At 33.1% G+C, this 21,001-nt stretch overlaps 1 protein-coding gene across 1 annotated transcript; it reads left to right on the forward strand.

The window, feature by feature from the left end:
• Nucleotides 1-1,719: 1,719 nt before the first annotated feature.
• LOC106001222 (olfactory receptor 4K15-like) lies at nucleotides 1,720-2,700 on the forward strand. Its single transcript, XM_013036356.1, has one exon. The coding sequence runs from the start codon at nucleotides 1,720-1,722 to the stop codon at nucleotides 2,698-2,700; it is 981 nt and encodes a 326-aa protein (XP_012891810.1).
• The last annotated feature ends 18,301 nt before the right edge of the window (nucleotides 2,701-21,001 follow it).

Raw genomic sequence — 21,001 nt, forward strand, 5'->3', positions numbered from 1 at the left:
ATCATGCCTTGATTTTTAGTTCAAGATATTTCAAATCTTGTAATTTAGAAATATTTTTTACTCAAGGCAGAATAGTGAATGAATTTATTATTAATTAAATTTAGAATATGTACTTTATTAATTTTAACTACACAAGGATGGGTTTGTCTTAATTTAAATAATTATAGTATCTCAATCTCAATTTAAGTATAATCTTAATTTAATTTAAATTCATGCTTACCTTTTCACTTCTTCAAAAAGGAAATAAATTCTGAAATGTGAAAATACTACTGAATTATATACTTAAAATATTTGATATGGTAAAAAATGTCATGTGATTTAATCATGATAAAATAATGTAAACTAATGATTTGCACACTAAATTATAATAAAAGTGTGCCTCCCACACATTACCTGTTTTACAGTCTTATCATTATGTTATTATTACAGGAAGAAGTGTCTGATTCTATAAATGATCATGATATATAGTGTATATTTGAAGAAGAAAGAAAGTTTTCTGAACTATTAAATTTAGCAAAAGGAAGATAAATGACTATCTTTAAATATTAATCTGACAAACTAAGTAAATACTCTGATGTTTCTAAGACTTTCCAGAATCAAATGATATTCCAATATCTGTTAATGGTTGTTTTCTTAAAAATACAAGCAGTGCTTTCAATTAAACTATTTGAGTCAAACTTTGATCAGAAAACAAAAACTTACAGAAAAAATCTGGATTGAATCTTCTGAGTAGCAGTTGTTTACAATATGAAGAATTATGTTGGGAGCATATGTGAGGAACTTGCACTTTCCTCCAGTGTGGAACTGGGATGGACTTGTGATCTTCAGTGAGGTTGGATTGGTTTTAATTCTTAGTCTCTTAAGTTGCTGTGATTTTTAGATGCATTTCCTCCATTATATAAACAGCAGTTACAGAACAATTTTGCTCAATTCCAGGCAACATCTCAAATTTATCTTCAGCTTTTCTTTAACTTTATTGCCTAGTCTTGTCTTTCAGTTTCCTGAAAACTCTGCTGTTATCCTGTTATCAAGGGCCTCAGCCCTATCTTAGCTCCATGAAGACAACCCATCTAAGTTCAAACCAAACCCCCCAAATGTTGTGCTTGTTTCCATTTTATCAACAAATCTGTTTTATGGGTTATGTTCTTAGGGTTACTACAGTGTTTTCTCTGGGACCTTGGATCTGAATATAAAACACAACAAGCTTTAATAAGCACATACTAAATTAAAGATTTATGGACTGTCTCTCTTCTTAGGTAAGACATTTTGTAACATTATTGGCACAAAATTTATTACATGAGATTACATATTCCTTTCCTAAACTTTTAAATTTCTTCTTGAATTAATATTGTATTTTCTGAAGAAATAACATTTTCTTTGTAGATTATATTACATTTCAAATGACCATTCATTTATCATTTCACCAATTAAGCATCTTATATTTATATAATAAATGATTTAATTGCTCAGTATTTTTCTACTAACTGCTCACAAACTATCTATCTTTTTGTAGTTTGGCACATTATCTAGCACTATTCATTTTATTTTGTTTATTAGCCACTGTCTGAATATAGAGAGGTTTGCAAATTCAATGCCTACATTTGAGTCATAATCAAATTTCCTAAAAAGTGATACAAATCTTGGATCTTGAAACACTTCTTAATTCTTTGATTGATCTATCTTTTTTTTTCTGTTCAGGTAATTTGGAATAAGCTTGCAATGTCAATGAATCAATCTCGGGTAACAGAATTTGTGTTGCTGGGACTCTCCAGTTCCAAGAAGCTTCAACCATTTTTGTTTCTCATATTCTCACTACTCTACCTATCCATACTACTGGGCAACTTTCTCATCATCCTAACTGTGACCTCAGACTCCCGCCTTCATACCCCCATGTACTTTCTGCTTGCAAATCTCTCCTTTATAGATATATGTGTTGCCTCATTTGCTACCCCAAAAATGATTGCTGACTTTCTAGTTGAACACAAGACTATTTCTTTTGAAGCCTGCTTGGTCCAGATTTTCTGTGTGCATCAATTTGCAGGCAGTGAAATGGTCATTCTCGTATCCATGGCTTATGACCGCTATGTTGCAATATGCAAGCCTCTCCACTATATGACAATCATGAACCGCCGAGTGTGTATTATCCTTGTACTTGTTCCATGGTGTGTGGGCTTCATCCACACTACCAGCCAGCTAGCATTCACTGTCAACTTGCCTTTTTGTGGTCCTAATCTGGTTGACAGTTTTTTCTGTGACCTTCCTCTAGTGACAAAGCTAGCCTGCATAGATACTTATGTTGTCAGCTTACTAATAGTTGCAGACAGTGGCTTTCTTTCGTTGAGTTCCTTTCTCCTCTTGGTTGTCTCCTACACTGTAATACTCATCACAGTGAGGAATCGCTCTTCTGCTAGCATGGCCAAGGCCCGCTCCACACTGACTGCTCACATCACCGTTGTGGTACTATTCTTCGGACCATGCATTTTCATCTATGTGTGGCCGTTTAGTGGTTATTCAGTTGACAAAGTGCTTGCTGTATTCTATACCATCTTTACTCCCATTTTAAACCCAGTTATTTACACTCTAAGAAACAAAGAAATGAAGGCAGCTATGTCAAAACTGAAAAGTCGATATCTGAAGCTTGGTCAGGTTTCTGCAGTTTTAAGAAATATTCTTTTTTCTGGAAACAGAATTAACTTATAATATTTTTACCATTTTAATATCATCTCTAGATATTTCTGAATGGAATTATGCTCATTTTAGTACAAATAATTTTGATGTATTGAAACACTGAGTAACTTGAATTTAAATAGTAGTTATTAAAATTAAAAATCAGAAAATAAACTTTGACAATTTATTCTCTTTTCCAGGTGTATATTTTTCTCATTTTAAAATGTTCGCCCATTTATTCTCTTTTCCCTGAAAACAATGATGCTTAAATACCAAGTTTGGAATCATAATAAGTGGGCCAATGTATACTATAGAGATAATTGATTCATTACTTTTAAAGTATGATGTACAATTTTTGTTATACCATGCTTAAGAATTTATTTCGTTCTTCTATTTTTAACTGATGACACATGGGATGATTCTATTAGGTGTCAACAGATCAGTAAAATGCAAAATTGAAAAGTTATGCAGAATGGAGTATTTGATTAATCACTTTCAGAAATTCTCTCTCGATTTGACTTTTTTAATAAATACTGCTCATGGAGAACTAGTCACTTGAAAATTTTTTTAATGTTTTATTTGGTTGTATAAATTTAAGCTTATTACTAGCATATAATATTCAGAGTTTCTGAGGTAAATTATTTCAATCTTTATTGACTAATGTAGAACTCGACTTCAAGTGAAAGAACCCTACTTCATATCTGTGTTTGAAATAACTGCTTTATCATCACTTACAAGATCCAGCGTTTTTAGAATTTGCCACTACAAAGTTATTGTCGGTTTCTCCACTGACATTACAATCAAGATTTTTACCATGTTTTTCTTACTGTGCTCTAATCTCATAATTAGATGTAATGTTGGGTGATGGTTAAAATATTAAAAATATATAATTGCCATTACCTGAAATTTAAAAAGATTATTTTTTATTGTGAAAATACCATACAGAGGGGTTACAATTACATGGGCAAGACAATGAGAACATTACTTTTCAAGGATTGTTGCCTCCTCCTTTGTTTCCCCTTCCAATCCCTTCCTATCTCCCCATTTCCACCCCCAACCCTTGCCCCCGCCAAAGTTGTAAAGTCCGTTTTTCCATATAACAATTAGTGCATCTCATTGTTGAAGTGGCTCCACCTGTATCCCTAGTTAAACGATTTTTTCCCCTTCCCCTCCACAAATTATACCAACATCAAATACAGTGAAAGCAGGGGTTATACCGTGGGGGAGGGACATACAAAGCAACAAAGAAATAATCTTATAAATATGTTAGAAGCAATTGCATGAAAGCAAAAATGTTTGACTACTTATCTTGAGGTAATTTCAACTAACATCAACTTATCTGAACTGTCCTGCTTGACTCAGACATATACTAGTTATTGCAAATAAGGGAAACCATGGGACCTATGTTTCTTTGGGCCTGGCTTACTTCACTTAATATAATTTTTTCCAAGTCTTTCCATTTCCTAACAAATGGGGCAATGTCATTCTTTCTGATGGAGGCATAGAATGCCATTGTGTACATATACCACATTTTCTTGATCCATTCATCTACTGAGGGGCATCTGGGTTGGTTCCATATATTAGCTATGGTAAATAATGCTCCAATAAACATAGTAGTGCTGGTAGCTTTAGTGTGGTCTTGTTTGTCAACATTTGGGTAAGTGCCCAAAAGTGAGATTGCTGGATCAAAGGGGAGCTCTATGTGGAGTCTTTTGAGGAACCTCCATACTGCTTTCCAAAGTGGTTGAACAAGTTTACACTCCCACCAACAATGCAGTAAGGTACCCTTCTGTCCACATCCCCTCCAGCCTCTGTTGTTATTCGAGTTCTTGATTATAGTCATTCTAACTGGGGTGAGGTAGAATCTCAATGTTGTTTTGATTTGCATTTCTTTTATGGCTAGAGAGGTTGAGCATTTCTTCATATGTCTATTGGCCATCCTTCTTTCCTCTCCAGAGAATTTTCTTTTAAGTGTTTAGTCTATGTATTTATTTATTTGTTTGTTTGTTTTTCCAGGACTGAGGACCGAACCCAGGGCCTTGTGTGTGCCAGGCAGGCGCCCTTCTGCTGGGGTAAACCTCTAGCTCCTAGCCCACTTATTTATTGGGCAGTTATTTCTTTGAAGATTTGTTGTTGAGGGATTTAATTTTTTGAGTTCCAGGTATATTTTAGATATGAGACCCTTGTCCATTGTATGGCTAGTGAAGATCTCCCAATCTCTATCACATTCACACTGAGTGCTTTCCAGGTTTTCAATCTTTTCATTTACCATGTTTTCCAGTAGTGTTTGTATAGCTTTTTGGAAACTATCCTCTGGATTATTCATTAACTGTTCTGTTACCTGATTATCATGAGTGGAATTTGAGATACCCGGACTTGCCATCTTTCTTGTTTTTCTCTAGCTTGTTCCGCCCATTTGGTATGAAAGTAACACCAATTTTGTGCTAGAACACTATTTTAAGGCAAGCATCAGAGTCCAGTCAAAATGGCTGCAATCTAGTTCAACAGATACAATCTATTAAACACCAAAAAACTATGGATTAATGTGATAAGAACACCAAAGAGGGATTCAGCAAGCCAGAAATTATTAGGTTTAGTGAAAATTGTGGGGAAAATAGGATTAGAGGGATGTGGAGAGAGAAAAGGACAGGGGATTTAACCAAGTCCTAATCCCAGAGAGGGAAATGGATTGGACAGAATGATAGGAGAGAGATTAAAAAAACAAGAAAAATGGAAAAACAAAAATTTAAATTTAAAAAATGAAACACTTAAAATTATGTAAGTATAAGGAAATTATATTGAGAGAAGTAAAGAATAGGATAAAAGGGGAGAGATAAAGAAGAAACATGAAAAAATAAAAAATAAAAATTCTTAAAATTGAAATACTTGAAAATAATATAGGTATAAAGAGATAACACTATTATTAAAGAAGTTAAGCCTAAGAGGCTGTGAATTAGGTAATAAAATTCTGGATTAAGTATGTCCACAATCGGGGATAAGGTATACATTGGGGATGAGCAGAATAGCAATTAAGCCATGCAAAAAGTAAGAAAGAGAGAAAAAAGGAAAGAGAAAAAGATAAAAAGGACCAAAATATTAAAAGACATTTTCAAAAGTACACACATACATATATATCTAAAATAATAATTATGAAAAAAATATAAAACAAAATTTTTAAGAAAAGAAAAAGGGTACAAAAAAGAGTTCTTTGAGTTTTTTTTTTGTGGAGGGGAGTTTAGATATTGTATCTCCCCTGTGTCTGTAACCAGTCTCTTGGTGGAGTCTCTGTCTGCTTGTAGTGTTTGGTTTTCCTGTGGTTTGATTGGTTTCTTAAGTCAGTTTGTTTGAGAAGGCAGACAGCTTTACCTTACCCAGGACTTTATGATCCTCCTCCCAGGCTAGTTCAGTGGGAAGGATATCTGCTTTGAGTATCACAGAAGAGGGAGGTAGCTGTTTCTTCTAGTTTGGAGTTGCTATGATGAGGCTACATTCTGGCTAGTGTTGAGGCCTTTCAGCAAACAGCAGCTTTTCCCTGATGGTCTAGCTCCTGAGACACTCACAGAACCCAGCCTGTTGCCATTCTCAGGGTTTATGTTTACTGAGTTTCAATTGTTTTCTAGGCTGCAGTGGGGAGGGGCAGCCTCTGGCTCTGTTTACCCAGTAGAGAAAGCCCCTCCTCTGGGGGCAGAGTTCCTCTGCCTGGCCTGGGTGACTTTCCCCTGGGTGAAGCTGAGCCTGGCAGGTCATGTCAGGTTCCCATGACCTGGTAATGGCTCCAATTATTTTCTTCCAAGGCCTGAGTTGGAGCTAGCTGCTTGGCCTGGCCTCTGTCAGTATCAAAGATGGAGATCTTCTCCCATGGTGGGGGGGGGAGCTGCCTTCCATGAGAAGGAGTGAAGATGTCACGGTTCTACTCAAGACAGACTCTTGATTCCTGCGCCGTCCCTGGTCTGTGATCAGCAGGATGAAGATATCTGCTCCTTGACAGTTCTTGCTGGTTGTGAGTAGAATCTGCTCCCACTCAGCATCTGGCATCTTCGTCCTGGACTTTTTCTCTTGGTATGGTGGCCAAAGCCACCACCACAGCTGCCATACACACATCTATCTGCAAGTGCTCAGATCTGTCTCCTTGATCAAGCTGCCTGGATTTTCCCTCTCTGAGAAAACTCTCTGTACTGTAATGGCATATTTGGTGTGATTCTCTGGCCTAATACTGTTCCCTGGAACACTAAAACTGCTTTCTATATGAGAGCTTGTTTAGCCTTCAGTTTCTCCTCCACCATCTTCCTCTGGTCATAGGTTAGTCCCTCTGAGACCACTGTTCTTCCTCTTGAGCCATAGCACCATTTCTGGCTTTTTATTCAAGTAAGAGTCTCACAACCCTTCTTCCCTGGGCTGGCTTCAAACCACAATCTTCAGATCTCAGCCATTTTTTTGGTTGGTCATGGGGCTTGAACTCTAGGCCTCAGCACTGTCCCTGTGCTCTTCAGTTCAAGGCAAGCACTCTACCACTTGAGCCACAGTAACTCGTCCGGTTTTCTAGTAGTTTATTGTTGATAAGAGTTTCACAGAGTTTCCTTCCAGGCTGGCTTTGAACCATGATCTTCAGATTTCAGCCTCCTGAGTAGCTAGGATTACAAGTGTGAGCTTCTTTCGCCCAGCCTAGAACTCAGCCTTATAGGTGTGAGCTACATTGCCCAGTATTAATTTAGAGTATACTCTAATAGACCATTACTTCAACATTCTTTCCAATGGAGTATCAAGGTATACCCCAAAAGAGCCTCTTCAGCTTTATTTAGCTTGTTTTCGCTATGCCTAGAATGCTTATTTCTATTTTCAGTAGGACTTTTTGACTACATTTTTCTGTGCACTCAACCCCCTTACCGGAGCTTTCTTTTCATCCCCTTTAGACTCCCCCCATCACCCCTTTCCCTCTCACCCCTGGAAATAGACTGGAGGCTACTTGAATACCCATGATTGCTTCCTCTGTTTTCAATGTTTTCTTTTTCCCTACCAGGAGAACAAAAGAACACATCTCTGTCACACACAATCCACCTCTGAAAATACTTTACCAAACAGCCAATTTTTCCAGTTTTTACCTGTTCATCAAGGTATCTGCTTAGCCTTGGTCTCCATTTTGTGGATTAACTTTAGATTTGAATTTATCAGACAGGAGGGAACGTGGTTTAGCCTGATCTGGAATTGCTGCAATACAGCATCTAGACAATTCCTCCTACAGAAAGACTCCCAGGACTCCTTTGGAGTGACATAAACCATTCCAGATGATCCCCCAAATTGATATAAATTTCTCAGGACATTAGGGTGACATTTAGGAATAATGACACAAACTTGGAAGGAACTTGACAGTACGAGGTTTTACTACTACAAAAAAGTGTTCAATTGATAGGAAGCTCAGCAAAGAAGCACCTCCTTACTTTTTGTTACTTTGATACACATCATTTTATATGACCATATGCACGTAGCTATTGAACCTTTGTGATGCTTTCATAAAGATATCCTTCTTTGGTCTTATTATGTGCATGTTTACAGTCCTGTTTAATTAATTTAATTAATTAATTTATGTCCAAGTGTAATTTTTTGACTTTTACTTTCCATTGTATTTACCTGTAGATTTATGGGCATATTCTAATTACTGCAAATGAAGGAAACCATGCAATCTATGTTTCTTTGTGTCTGGCTTACTTGGCTTAATATAATTTTTTCCAAGTCATCCCATTACATTTATTATTTGCTTTTTACTATGATATACACAGATTAGACATCAACTCTTATATGATTCCATGATTTCAACCATTGAAACTTTTAGTAATATATGAACTCTAGGTAACTGATCGATTTGGATGCAAAATTTTTAGTGTTATAGTTAGTTCTCCGAATACTTTCTTTGTGAGTAGCAAGTGTTTTTTTCCCCAAGTTCAGATAATCTTTCTGGCCTGCTATAAGATTTCTAATTTAATTTCACACTATTGCTCATATGATTAAAGCATTTAAGTTGTTGAATCTTTTCCATTTTACATTCCCCAAGAGTTGTATAGCTTACACATGAAATTGTCCAGGGAGACTTGTGTAACAGTACATGAACATCATTTCCTATAGGTAATTATTAGCTTGCATGAGCTGCTAAAAGATATAGGGCTGGGAAGTTGACTCAGTGTTTGCCTCGCATGCATGAGGCCTTGGGTTCAATTCCTCGGCACCTAATAAGCAGAAAAAAGCCAGAAGTGGCACTGTGCCTCAAGTGGTAAGGCATTAGCTTTGATCTGAAGAGCTGAGGAACAGTGCCCAAGCCCATAGTTCAGTCCCCATGACTGACAAAAAGTTAAGATATACATTCCAAAAATAAGTTATATGTCTCGAGTCCCTTTGGTGATTGTATATAATTTCTTTTATGCATCGCTTCCCTTTAAACTGTGAATGCCATCCTGTAAAGGGCATAAATGAATAGCAGAACATTACTTAATTTCTTATCTGACCCACTGTTACACATAATACCTTCTGCAATTCTTGCTCATCAAAGTTCCTGTCTTAACACATTACCTACAATATAGAACACATTTAAAAGCTTTAATAGTACTGTGAAAACCTAAAAAATTAAATTTAAATACATTTATCAAAAGTATTTTCTATGTAGTTTTATTTGACAACAGGAAAATTATTCATCATATAGAAATAGAAGAAAGAAAAATTATGAATGCAAATTTAAATACACTTCCCAATAGTTTAAACAGTTATTTCACTGCATAATGCCTGTTTTCCTCTTATTTAGCTAAAAGAATTTTAGTAGGCTACATCATTCCACTGCTATACTAATTAAGTTAACTCTATTGTTTCTTTTATTCCATATTCTGAAATGTTTCTTTTTTCTAGCAATTTATATTTCATTGTTCTCTTCTTTTGAAACATTGCTTTAGCCATCTTTGAAATGTATTATTTGATAATGTATTGTGTGAATAATTAACAAACACTAAATGTAGATTTAACTGTTTTAGGGAAATAATATTTTTAAATTGTTTGATAAGAAATTATATATTCAGAAATAATAAGAATTCAATGTAAAAAGTGATTATGAAATAACTTAGGCCTAATGAAGTATGTGACATTTGAATATTTCATATTGCTACAGGAGCTTTTATTTTTAACTAGTTTTTAGTTGTCAGTAGATTTCTATATTCAAACAACAAATAAACATACAAGTTTGAAAATTATCTACATTATGAATAAAGATAAATAATGCTTTAATTTTCCCCATTTACAACAAATGCTTATTATATGTTTATAATACATAGTCTCTATGTACTTTTGTTGTGACAGGATGTTGAATTTTATCAGATACTTTTCTACATTTATTTTTATGATTTGTGTACCATATTGTTGGTTGACTTAAATATACTGAATCATTTTTTCTTTTTTTAATTTAATTTTATTGTCAAGATGATATACAGAGGGGTTACAGTTACATACATAAGATAGTGAGTACATTTCTTGTCAAGCATTGTTACCCACTCTCTTTTCTTCTCACTTTTCCTTCTTCCCATTACCCCCCACCAAGTTGTAAAGTTCATCCTTTTTTTCATATCTAAAATGAAGCCAACTTGATTGCATTATAAGAACTTTTTGATTTATTGTTAAACACATTGTTGTTAAAGCTCATTGTAAATGTGTATTCAAATATGACCACTTTGCATAATTCATAGGCACCATAAAATGTGTAATGGGTAAACACAAAGGTAAGATTTGGAACTATGTGTAGATGATAATTTCTTAGATATGACTGCAAAAATTATGAAAATAAAATAAAGTGGATTTCATCAAAAATTTAAAATTCCAAGGGCATAAACAAAAGTGTAAAACAGCAATCTACAGGTTGGAAAAATATTAACAATCTATCTAATAAGTGAACTGTATGAAAATATTTTAAAACATCCAATTAAATAAGAAAAGCAAACAAAATCATAGCAAAAAATTGACATATATATTTCTCCTATTCCAAAAAAAGATAAATTACCAACAAACAAAAGGTAAATAACACCAGAGAAATGAACATTAAAATCACAATAAAAATTAGACAACTTCTCTATAATGTCTAACATAAATAAGAGAAAAATATATTGTGTGTGGGAGAAAAAAATGAGGGGGGGTAATAACATTTGACAAGAAATTTGCTCATCTCTTTACTAATGTAACTGTATCCCCTCTGTACATTGCCTTTACAATAAAATAAAGTTTAAAAAAGAGAAGAAATTGAAATGACGTTGTTATGAAAAATACTCTGTCCCCTTTGGAAAACAAATCTATTCTTCAAATTGTTAAAAAGAATTAACATGTGATAGAAATTTTACCATTAAGTATATACTACAAGAACATGAAAACACATTTTCACATAAAAGTTGCTCATGCGTGTATATAGTAGCATTATTCATTAGAGTCTGTAAATGGAAAAAAGAAAAATGTCTGTTAATTGATAAAGGAATGAACAAAATAAAATATGATGTAGCCATATATCAGAATTTTCTTCAATTGTAAAAAATATACCTGGTACAATGTAAGTGAATTTTATAACCATTATGCTTAAGTGAAATAACGTAGTTATAAAAGCACATCTATGGTGTGATCCCATTAACCTACATAATAGATATGGAAGATAAATTATGGATACTGATGACTAAGGAGACAAGGAATTGGGGGATGAATTCCCAATTGAGTAAATTCTTGAGACAATAAGAAGGAAATTATATCCAACAATTTCAGTAGAAGTAAAAATAGCTGAGAATCCCCAACCATTATCTGATAATCTTCAGAAAGCACAAATGGAATGTCAGGAAAGATAATGGATGATTCATTCCACACAGAGTTCTTTAAATGCATTTTTATATATCATGAATTAAATTGTACAAGGGGTCTTTATCAGGACAGCTTAAAAGTTCCTATAGGGAGTAAATAGACCAATCTTATTATGTATTATCGTTTAGAGAAAAGAAGATGAAACTGTTTCTTTTTCATTTAATGAATTCAACACAATTATTACAAATCGAACAAAGATATTACTGAGAAGGAATATAGATAGATAGATAGATATAGATATAGATACAGAATATATCTAAAATATATAGTAAAGAAAAAATTACTTAGTACTTGGTAAAACTGTCAATATGATTTTTATTTAAATTCCTACAAGAGGAGAAAAAGAATATTAGCATAGAACTGACCACAACTACAAACATAAGAGAGTTGGGGACTTATATCCAGAAAAATGGATGGAATGGTTATGGAAAAGCAAGTTGGAAATCTCTAAGGGTGTCAGTGAGTGAAAATATAAACTGATTTAGCAAGATTCTTGCCAAAGGCAGAGAAAGAACTTGATCAGATTTTGAAGATAGGGAGATTCATAGTACACTTATTCTATTTTCCAAATAGAATTAAGTAAGCTAAAACAAATCAAGTTTGTGTACAGAGTTGTGAAGAAAGTTAAGGATGATTGAAATTATGATTGCACAAGCTATTATAAATACTCTCTATAAAATATATACTATCAGCTATACAGTATATAAATATATATAATGTATTAGAGGATATGTAAAAATATATATAACATACTGTAAGTATATAACTATGTAGGCAAGTAAACATATTAATTCATAAATCAAGCATATTAGTATTTGAAAAATCTAAGTAAATTGTATGCTAAAACTGAATATTACAAAAATTAATATATTTTGTTTACTGTAAGTCTATATGTATATAAAAATTGATCCCCTATTGATCTATTAAAAACTCAATGTCCTTACCAATTACATTTAAGGAAATTGAGAGCTGAACCTAAAATGTTTCCAGAAATTTGAGATATAGAATACACATTCTAGATCAATTATAATATTAAGCACCAGTAATATATAATATACACATAACAATGATAATATTACTATTCTAAATTAAACAACACCAGAACTCAGAATCTAATATAAATCCTACAGTAATGAAGACAGTGTTATATGTTTGAAGAATAGAATATTAGTTAAGAGTTGAAGCCCACACATATACAATTAACATCGATATATAGCCTCCACTAAGTCTTTTAAATGAATATTTTTAAGTCAATTGACTATTCAGATTGTGGAAACCAACTGATAATACTATATTTCAAACTACCAAAAAAGTTTTTAAATGATTTATATTGCTATCAAGTGTAATATGGCATAGTTGTAATATTGTTCTGCTTTGTGTTTTTTAAAATTTTATTTACTGTAAAGATGTAGAGAGGGGTTATAGTTACATGAGTAAGGTAATGAGTACATTTCTTATTGAACAGTTTTACCCTCTCCTTTGTTATTCTCCTACTATTCCTGTCCTCCCCTACCTCCTCTACTCCTCCCCCACCTCTGAAGTTGAAAGTTCATTTCCAGCATTGTGTTTTTTGAGTATCACTGTTGCAATGGGTCTCCTGTATCCTTGTTTCAGCATTTTGTTATTCCACTTTTCCTCCTCAAATTAGATAAATGTATATACATGATGCAGGATACCAAAATCAAATACAGTGACAACTGGGGATATACCTTAGGGGGAAGAACATACAAACAAACAAAATATCACATAATACATGAAAAACAACAAGGAAAAATACGTGTATCCATATCTTTGTCTTCATTTCACATAGCATCAACTTATATGGTTGTATGTACATAGCTTTTAAACTTTTCTGCTCATCTGATAAGATTATCCTAGATCTACACTAATTATTGTGAATAAGGGAAACTATAGTACCTTTGGGTCTGGCTTATTTCACTTAATATGATTTTTTCGAAGTCTTTCAATTTCTTAACAAATGAGGGGGTGTCATTCTTTCTGATGAAAACATAGAATTCCATTGTGTGTGTGTGTGTGTGTGTGAGTGTGTGTGTGTGTGTGTATGTGAGAGAGAGAGAGAGAGAGAGAGAGAGAGAGATCACATTTTCTTTATCCATTCATCTACTGAGGGTCATCTGGGTTGGTTATATATCTTAGCTATGGTGAATAATGCTTCACTAAACATAATTGTGCTGAAAATACCATACAGAGGGGTTAGAATTACATGAGCAAGGTAATGAGTACATTTCTTATCAAGCATTGTTGCCTCCTCCTTTGTTTCCCCTTTCCATCCCTTCCCATCTCCCCCCACCGTTCCCCTCACCGCACCCAGCGCCAAAGTTGTAAAGTTCGTTTTTCGACATAACGTCTTGACATTTCATTGTTGCAATTGGTCCACCTGTATCCCTATTTAAACAATTTGTTTTTTCCCTTCCCCTCCACAAATTATATCAACATCAAATACAGTGAAAATAGGGTGTTTCCCTTATTTGCAATAACTAGTATATATCTGAGACAGGCAGAAATGGTCCGATAAGATGATGTTAGTTGAAATGAACCCCAAGATAAGGACCCAAATGGTTTTTTCCTTCTTGCTATTGTTTCAAACATATTTATAAGATGGTTTATTAATCTTAATATGATGACCTCAATATCTATCACTTTCCCTGCAAATGACAAAATTTCATTCTTCATTAAGGCTGAATAGAATAAATTGTGTGTTTATTCCACATGTTCTTTAACCATTGATCTATTGATGGACATTTGAGATGATTTTATGACTTGGCTATTTTAAATAATGATCCATTAAACATGAGTGTGCTATAATCCTTATCCAAGTACTAACAAGATATAATACTGCTTAACTTCCAAGATCATATGAAATTGGTATGTTTATGGTTGATGGCTGCGCACAATTTCTATGGCAAACCAACTTTACTTTGATATACCTCCAAGAATGCTATAGCTGGATGATACTGTGATATTTATGTTTTGAGGCAACTCCATACTGTTTCTGATTGTAACTGAATTTCCACAATGTATATAGGGTTTCCTATTGGGTTCATCTCTGCCAGAATTCATTGTTATGCATTTTAATTTAATTTTTTATTTGCATTTTCCTAATAGCTAAAGATTTGGGGCCATTGGCCATTTTATCCTTTGAAAACCATTCATTTAGTTATTAATTAGATCAGTTGTTATTTTGTTGTTTGTATATTTTTTCTTAACATATATATTTATTGTAAAGATACTGTACAGAGGGGTTACAATTACACGAGCAAGTTAATGATTCCATTTCCTATCAAGCATTGTTACACCCTGCTTTATTTTTTCCGTACCATCCCTTTCCTTCCCACCTCCCGAACTCCTCCCTTTCCTCTTCTTCCACACCCCTCCCAAAAAGTTGTAAAGTTCATTTTCAACATACTGTCTTATACATATCATTACTACAATGGGTCATCCATTGTAACATCTATTCAAGAACTTTTGTTCTTGATATGTCTTAAATGCATAGTAGTAAGTGCTCAAATGAAAAAAAATATTAATTAGAATTGTCCCATCTTTAGATTGGGATTTTTTGTTGGTTGTGGGATTTTAACTCTGGGCTTGGGTGCTGTCCCTCATCTCTTCAGCTCAAGGCAAGCACTCTACCACTTGAGCCACAACACCACTACTTAGATTGGGATTTTTCAATTTACAATTTAAAGCTTCTTATAATACCACCCAAATAATCAAAAATAAAGAATTCTTAACAAGTCTGTCCGTTTGATACACATTCTAATATTTAAACTACCTGACACAAAGCTGCTCTTTTATTCCTGCCTTTATTTGTACCCATGGAAATTTTCACATGAAATGTAACATATAATTGAGTTTAATTTAGTGTTTTATGACAACAAAGTGAATGATAAGCTGAAATAGTTAAACGGAAAACTCAGAAAAGCAGAGTAAAATGTATTTGAAGTTTATAGCCTGGGAACAGTTCTACAACTCTAAATGTATTAAAAGTTATTTAATTCTGTACTTTAAATGACAGAGCATTATGGTAAATAATTATATTTGAATAGTGGTTGCTTTTTAGAAAAATAGATGTTAAAAGAAATATGATAATATATTCAGTTCTAATTTCAGATGTCTGTGAATTGTAAAAGCCTTTATAGTGATATATTTATAATCAGAAAAAAAATCTGACGAATTTGTAATAAGCACAAAATATTTTGTATGTAAATTTAAAATATTTTTAAAAATTACAAGTTCTACAAAATAAGCACAAATAACAATGATAAAATTAATAGTTACTAGCAAGGTATTATGTAATCCAATGACAAAGGACAAGATAAAAAATTAGTTTCTATTTGATGTCACCCTAAGACTAATATTCAAATATTTCTCAAAATGTTTTACTCAGTTCTTTGGGCCCTATATCTTGATTTATGACTGGCCATTCAGTAGTTTTGCAAGCAATAAAACCTTGGCATTTTTTTACACTTTTATTACATCTTTACTGAATCTTCTTATATATACTCTGTGAAATCAGAGACTGCAAGAAGCTATGAAAAAATTACATTTGCAGGATATCAGCAACATATAAAAGTTCTAGGTTTAACCTTATATAATTAAGACAATTTTATCTCCAGAGTAAGACAAATTGAATTGATTTTATACTATTTTACTTTCCATGTTAAAATCATGACCAATGTAGTAAAATTAACAGTAAACCACTTTAAGTTTGCAGTTAAAGGCATTAAAGTATCTTTAACAATGATAGCGAGGCATGGAACAAAATAAACATATAAAGCCCGAGACTACTTGCCTTTAGTTAATGTATTTTTATTTGTGAGGAAATACCATAAAAGAGTACATGTATATTCTTAGTGATGATGTTAACTGATATGGATAGAAGCAATGGTAGATAATTTCAACAGAATTGCAGAGCGTTTTTTGAATTCTAGAGCTGTGCGTGAGTATGCTCTTTTGACTTTAAAACATTAATAAAGGTAAAACCCAAAATGTATGCTTTCATTTTGTAGAATGTATCATCACTTTACATTTTCAAAGTCTTTGTATTAATCTAATACATGATAAGTAGAAGTAAATGGAATAGAAAAGTAAGTAAATTAAAACATTATTTATGAATTTTGCTGCCACATCAAAAATTAAAATCATATTATAAAACACCTAACATTATAGGAATCTTAGTCATTTATAAGGTAAAATATGGAACCACTGGTGGGTGGGGTCAAAGTCTATATAATAAAAATTTTCCAAGATTTTTATGTTTTTTGGTATAATACACTCAACTCCTTAAAACCCTTTGGATAAAAATATTTTAAATTTGTAAAAGCATTTATAACTAAATATTTCTAAAAAGAAAATAACAAGTGGAATACAGTAAGAAAAAATAAACACCTGAAATCTATTCCATGTGGGTAAACTACATTGAACAATTGCCAACCCTGAGTCTTTCCTAAATAGCACTGATTAGAGTTCTTAAGTAGAGAACCCTGAACTTGATAAACCACTGTGGATTGAGCTTTAAAAGTGAGAGATTTGATGGAAGCCATGTTAAAGACTTAGAACAAGAACAAAAGGAAACTTTGCAAGGAAATTTAGCAGATGCAGAGAGCAAGATAAAATGTATGTGTCTTGACTTTGATTTCTAGAGTCTAGATATTAAAGCAATTATTTAAAAGGATTGGACTGATAATTACATTCTTTGTATAATTCAATCAGCAAAGTGGGATTTTTTTTGCAAAGCAGCAATGGAAAACAAAGTAACAGTATTAATGTGATTGAGAAGCATTTACAAATAAAACTATAAACATTTACTACTAACAGAAAGACTTACTTGCCATTGTTCAACAAGTTTAATTTTCATAAAAAGACTGTTGATAAAAATCTTCCATAAGCCAGGCACTGTGTGGCTCACACATGTAATCCTAGGTATTCAGGAATCTAAGATCTGAGGATTGTGGTTCAACATCATCATGGGCAAGAAAATATATGAGACGTTTATCTTTAATAAGCTATCAAAGAGAAACACAAAGTAGAACTATGGCTCAAGTAATAGAATGTTGCCTTGAGCAAAGACCAGGGATAGTGCCCAGTTCCTGAGTTCAAGCCCCAGGACAGGAAAAAGTTGTTCAATAAAAGATCTCTACAAGAGAATTTGCAAGCAATGAAATAAAGAATTTTAATAAAAACACAATTAAAATGCTAAATAAAATCCACGTGAATGTAAAGAGTTAATGAATTTAGGGGCTGGGAAGGTGGCTCAGTGGTAGAGTGCTTGCCTTGCATGCATAAGGCCTTGGGTTTGATTCCTCAGCACCCCATAAGCAGAAACAGCCAGAAGTGGCACAGTGGTTCAACTGGGAGAGCCTTGAGCGGAAGAGCTTGGGGACAGCACCCAGACCCAGATTTCAGGCCCTACAACAGACCAAAAAAGAAAGAAAGAAAAACAACAACAAAACACAAGAGTTACTGAGTTTAAAGAGAATACAGCTATCTGCTAAAAGAGATGAAAAAGGCATACAATTTAATACATATTCTACAAAATAAAAAAATTGGGGAAAGGGATGGGTTTAAGAGGGATGGGTAGAATAATGAAAGGGGTTACATTTATTACTATTCATATACTACTTCATTAAGTGGCAACTTCTTTGTACAACAACTTAGAGGCAAAAAGTTTTAAAGGCATATGTAAACAAATTAATGAAGACATCAAGTCAAGACATGAAAAAACACTTCTCAATAAAGAGATAGAATTGGGGGAGCTGGCAAAATAGGAGCAAAATGAGGAAACGGGTAACAAGTTTGACAAGACATGTATTTATTACCTTTCTTTTGTAACTGTAACACGTCTGTACATCACCTTGACAATAAAAAAGAAGCAAAAAAGAGATAGAAATCCTGAAAAACTATCAATCTGAAAGAGACAATACATAAAATAAAGTGGAAAATCTCTCCAGTGGTACATAAGACAGAACTAGGATTGAAAAGAGTAGACATAGTAGAGAGGGAACAAATAACCATATCAAAAATCTATGAATTATGATAGAAGTTTTTAAAATCTGGATCATACGTGATGAAGAGGAGATGAGGATAACTGAGGACCTATTCAAAGAGGAATAGCAGGAAACCTATCCAGGTGCAACGAGCTTTTAAAAGATTCAATAGACTAGACCAGAAAAGAGCCACTGTACAACACCAATGAAAGAATTCCCAAACCAAAAGTGAAAATGATAATCATTAGAACAGAAATCAATGAACTAGAGACTAACAGCATGATACAAAGAATCAATAAAATTAAAACTTGATTATTAAAAAGACAAGCGGTATTGATAAATTTTTTTATAATCTGGAATAAGAGTAGGATATCCATTCTTTCTACATCTATTCAATATACTACTGAAATTCATAGCTAGAACAAGGTGAGATTAAATGGATCCAAATTAGGAAGGAAGTTATCCTATCCCTATTTACAGATGAAGTGATTTTATATCCAAAGGACTTTAGAGACCCCATCTCAGGTTTCTAGAGCTGATAATTCTGGCAAAGCAGCAGAAGTAAAATCAACCCACAAAACCCATTGACTTTTCTGAATACCAACAATGAGTAGATGGGGAAATTAGAAAATCAGCTCTGTTGGGATGGTCTCAAGAAAACAAAGTCTAGTAATAAATCTAACCAAGTAAGTAAATACTTTCTACAATGAAGCTATAAAACTTTGAAGAAAAACATTGAAGAAGACCCTAGGAAGTTAAAAGACATTTCATGTTTGTGAACTGGATTAATTGATATTTGAAACTGGCCATATAGAATTACAAAAGGGCCCAAATAGCTAAAGGTATCCTTGAAGAAAAACAAAAGCAAAATCAAAACAAAAAAAAACTATTAAAAAAAACCAGATTCTGTACGTCTCACCCATCTAGACTTGAAACTTTACTAGATAGATATTAAAAAAACAGCCTGGTTTGAGCACAAAAACAGACCCAAGGACCAATGAAACAGACTAGAGGTCTCATGGCTTCTAATTTTTATTGAGAAAATGAAAACTATGTTGAAGAAAAGACAGCTTCTTCAACAAATGGGGGTGAGACAACTTGACATCCTTACGCAGAATAAAACGATTTCTGTCATCTTGCACGAATACTAATTCAAATTGATCAAAGAACTCAAAGTAAATCCAGACCTTGAAACTACTACAAAAATGAGTAGAAAGAAAACCATCATTATTTTACCTAAGTAGCAAACAAAATTATGAGACTGATAAGAAAATCCTGTGATTTGCCTATAGTTCACTGTCCTGAAACAAGATTGTTGTGTCTGTCTTTAGTATCCCACCAATATGATAGATGAAAATAGTAATATCTTATTCTCTATAATGGCAGAAGGGATATTTTACATTCCTTATTCATTTTTTCTTTTTTCCATAGCTTGGAGTTCATTTCCATCAACATTAATCTTATATGGTCATTTGTGCATAGCTATTGAGCTGTTATGATCCTCTGCTAGGGCTATCCTATACATATACTAATTATTACAAATGAGGGAAACCATGAAGCCTGTGTTTCTTTGGGTCCTACTACTAGTCTCTGAGGAATCCACAGCAATCAAATTACTTTTCTCCTTTATCAAAAGATCCATTTAAATACTGTTGTCTTTTGAAACAGAGCATAAAATTATATTACCGGATGATAATTTTTAAGCACCCAGAACTTCATAAAAGTCTTAGTTCTGGAGCAATCTAGTAAGTTACCTAGACGGTTAAATTACTGTACATACTTTTATTAGTTACTGTAATAAGTCATAAACAATAAATAATGGAAAAGAAAACTAGGACTGTGATGAGGTAAAGTAAACTAAAACAAATTACTTCCTTTTAATTTGAAAACTAGGAGTTTTGTGTTAATATTGGAAAAACGTCCATAAATCAAGGCCAAATTCATCCTTCTAAGGAAAAAGGACTTAGATAGATTAAAATTGTTTGCTTTTATTGGTGAGACTGAGGTGTTGATACAGATATACTTTGTGTTATTGTATCACATAAGGAAATCACTGTTTGGTTTTAGCTTTAGTGATCTAATTGTTTTTAAATAATAAATAGTAAGACTGAATTATATTTTTTTAAATCACAGAATTATATTAATGCTGCTTTTAAAGAAGGAATACATGGTAAAATTTAAAATTGCTATGAAAAGATTGTGAGCTAAATATTTAAATAATCATTCAGCTGAAAAAATCTCATAGAACAGACAGCTTCAAATTATTTTGTAGTTTCATGTTCAAAAGTACTTGTTAATACGTCTTGCATATAAACAGAAGACCAAGAATCCACAGCTGAATGTAATATTCTTACATACACAACATGTGCATATATGTGTATGAACATCACATTAACACACACAAATTCTCTTATTCTAAGAGTACAAATCTACATACATTTTTTTCAATTACAATGATTGTAGGT

The sequence above is a fragment of the Dipodomys ordii genome, unplaced genomic scaffold (assembly GCF_000151885.1).
Source record: "Dipodomys ordii isolate 6190 unplaced genomic scaffold, Dord_2.0 Scaffold276, whole genome shotgun sequence".
Taxonomy (NCBI): Eukaryota; Metazoa; Chordata; class Mammalia; order Rodentia; family Heteromyidae; genus Dipodomys; species Dipodomys ordii.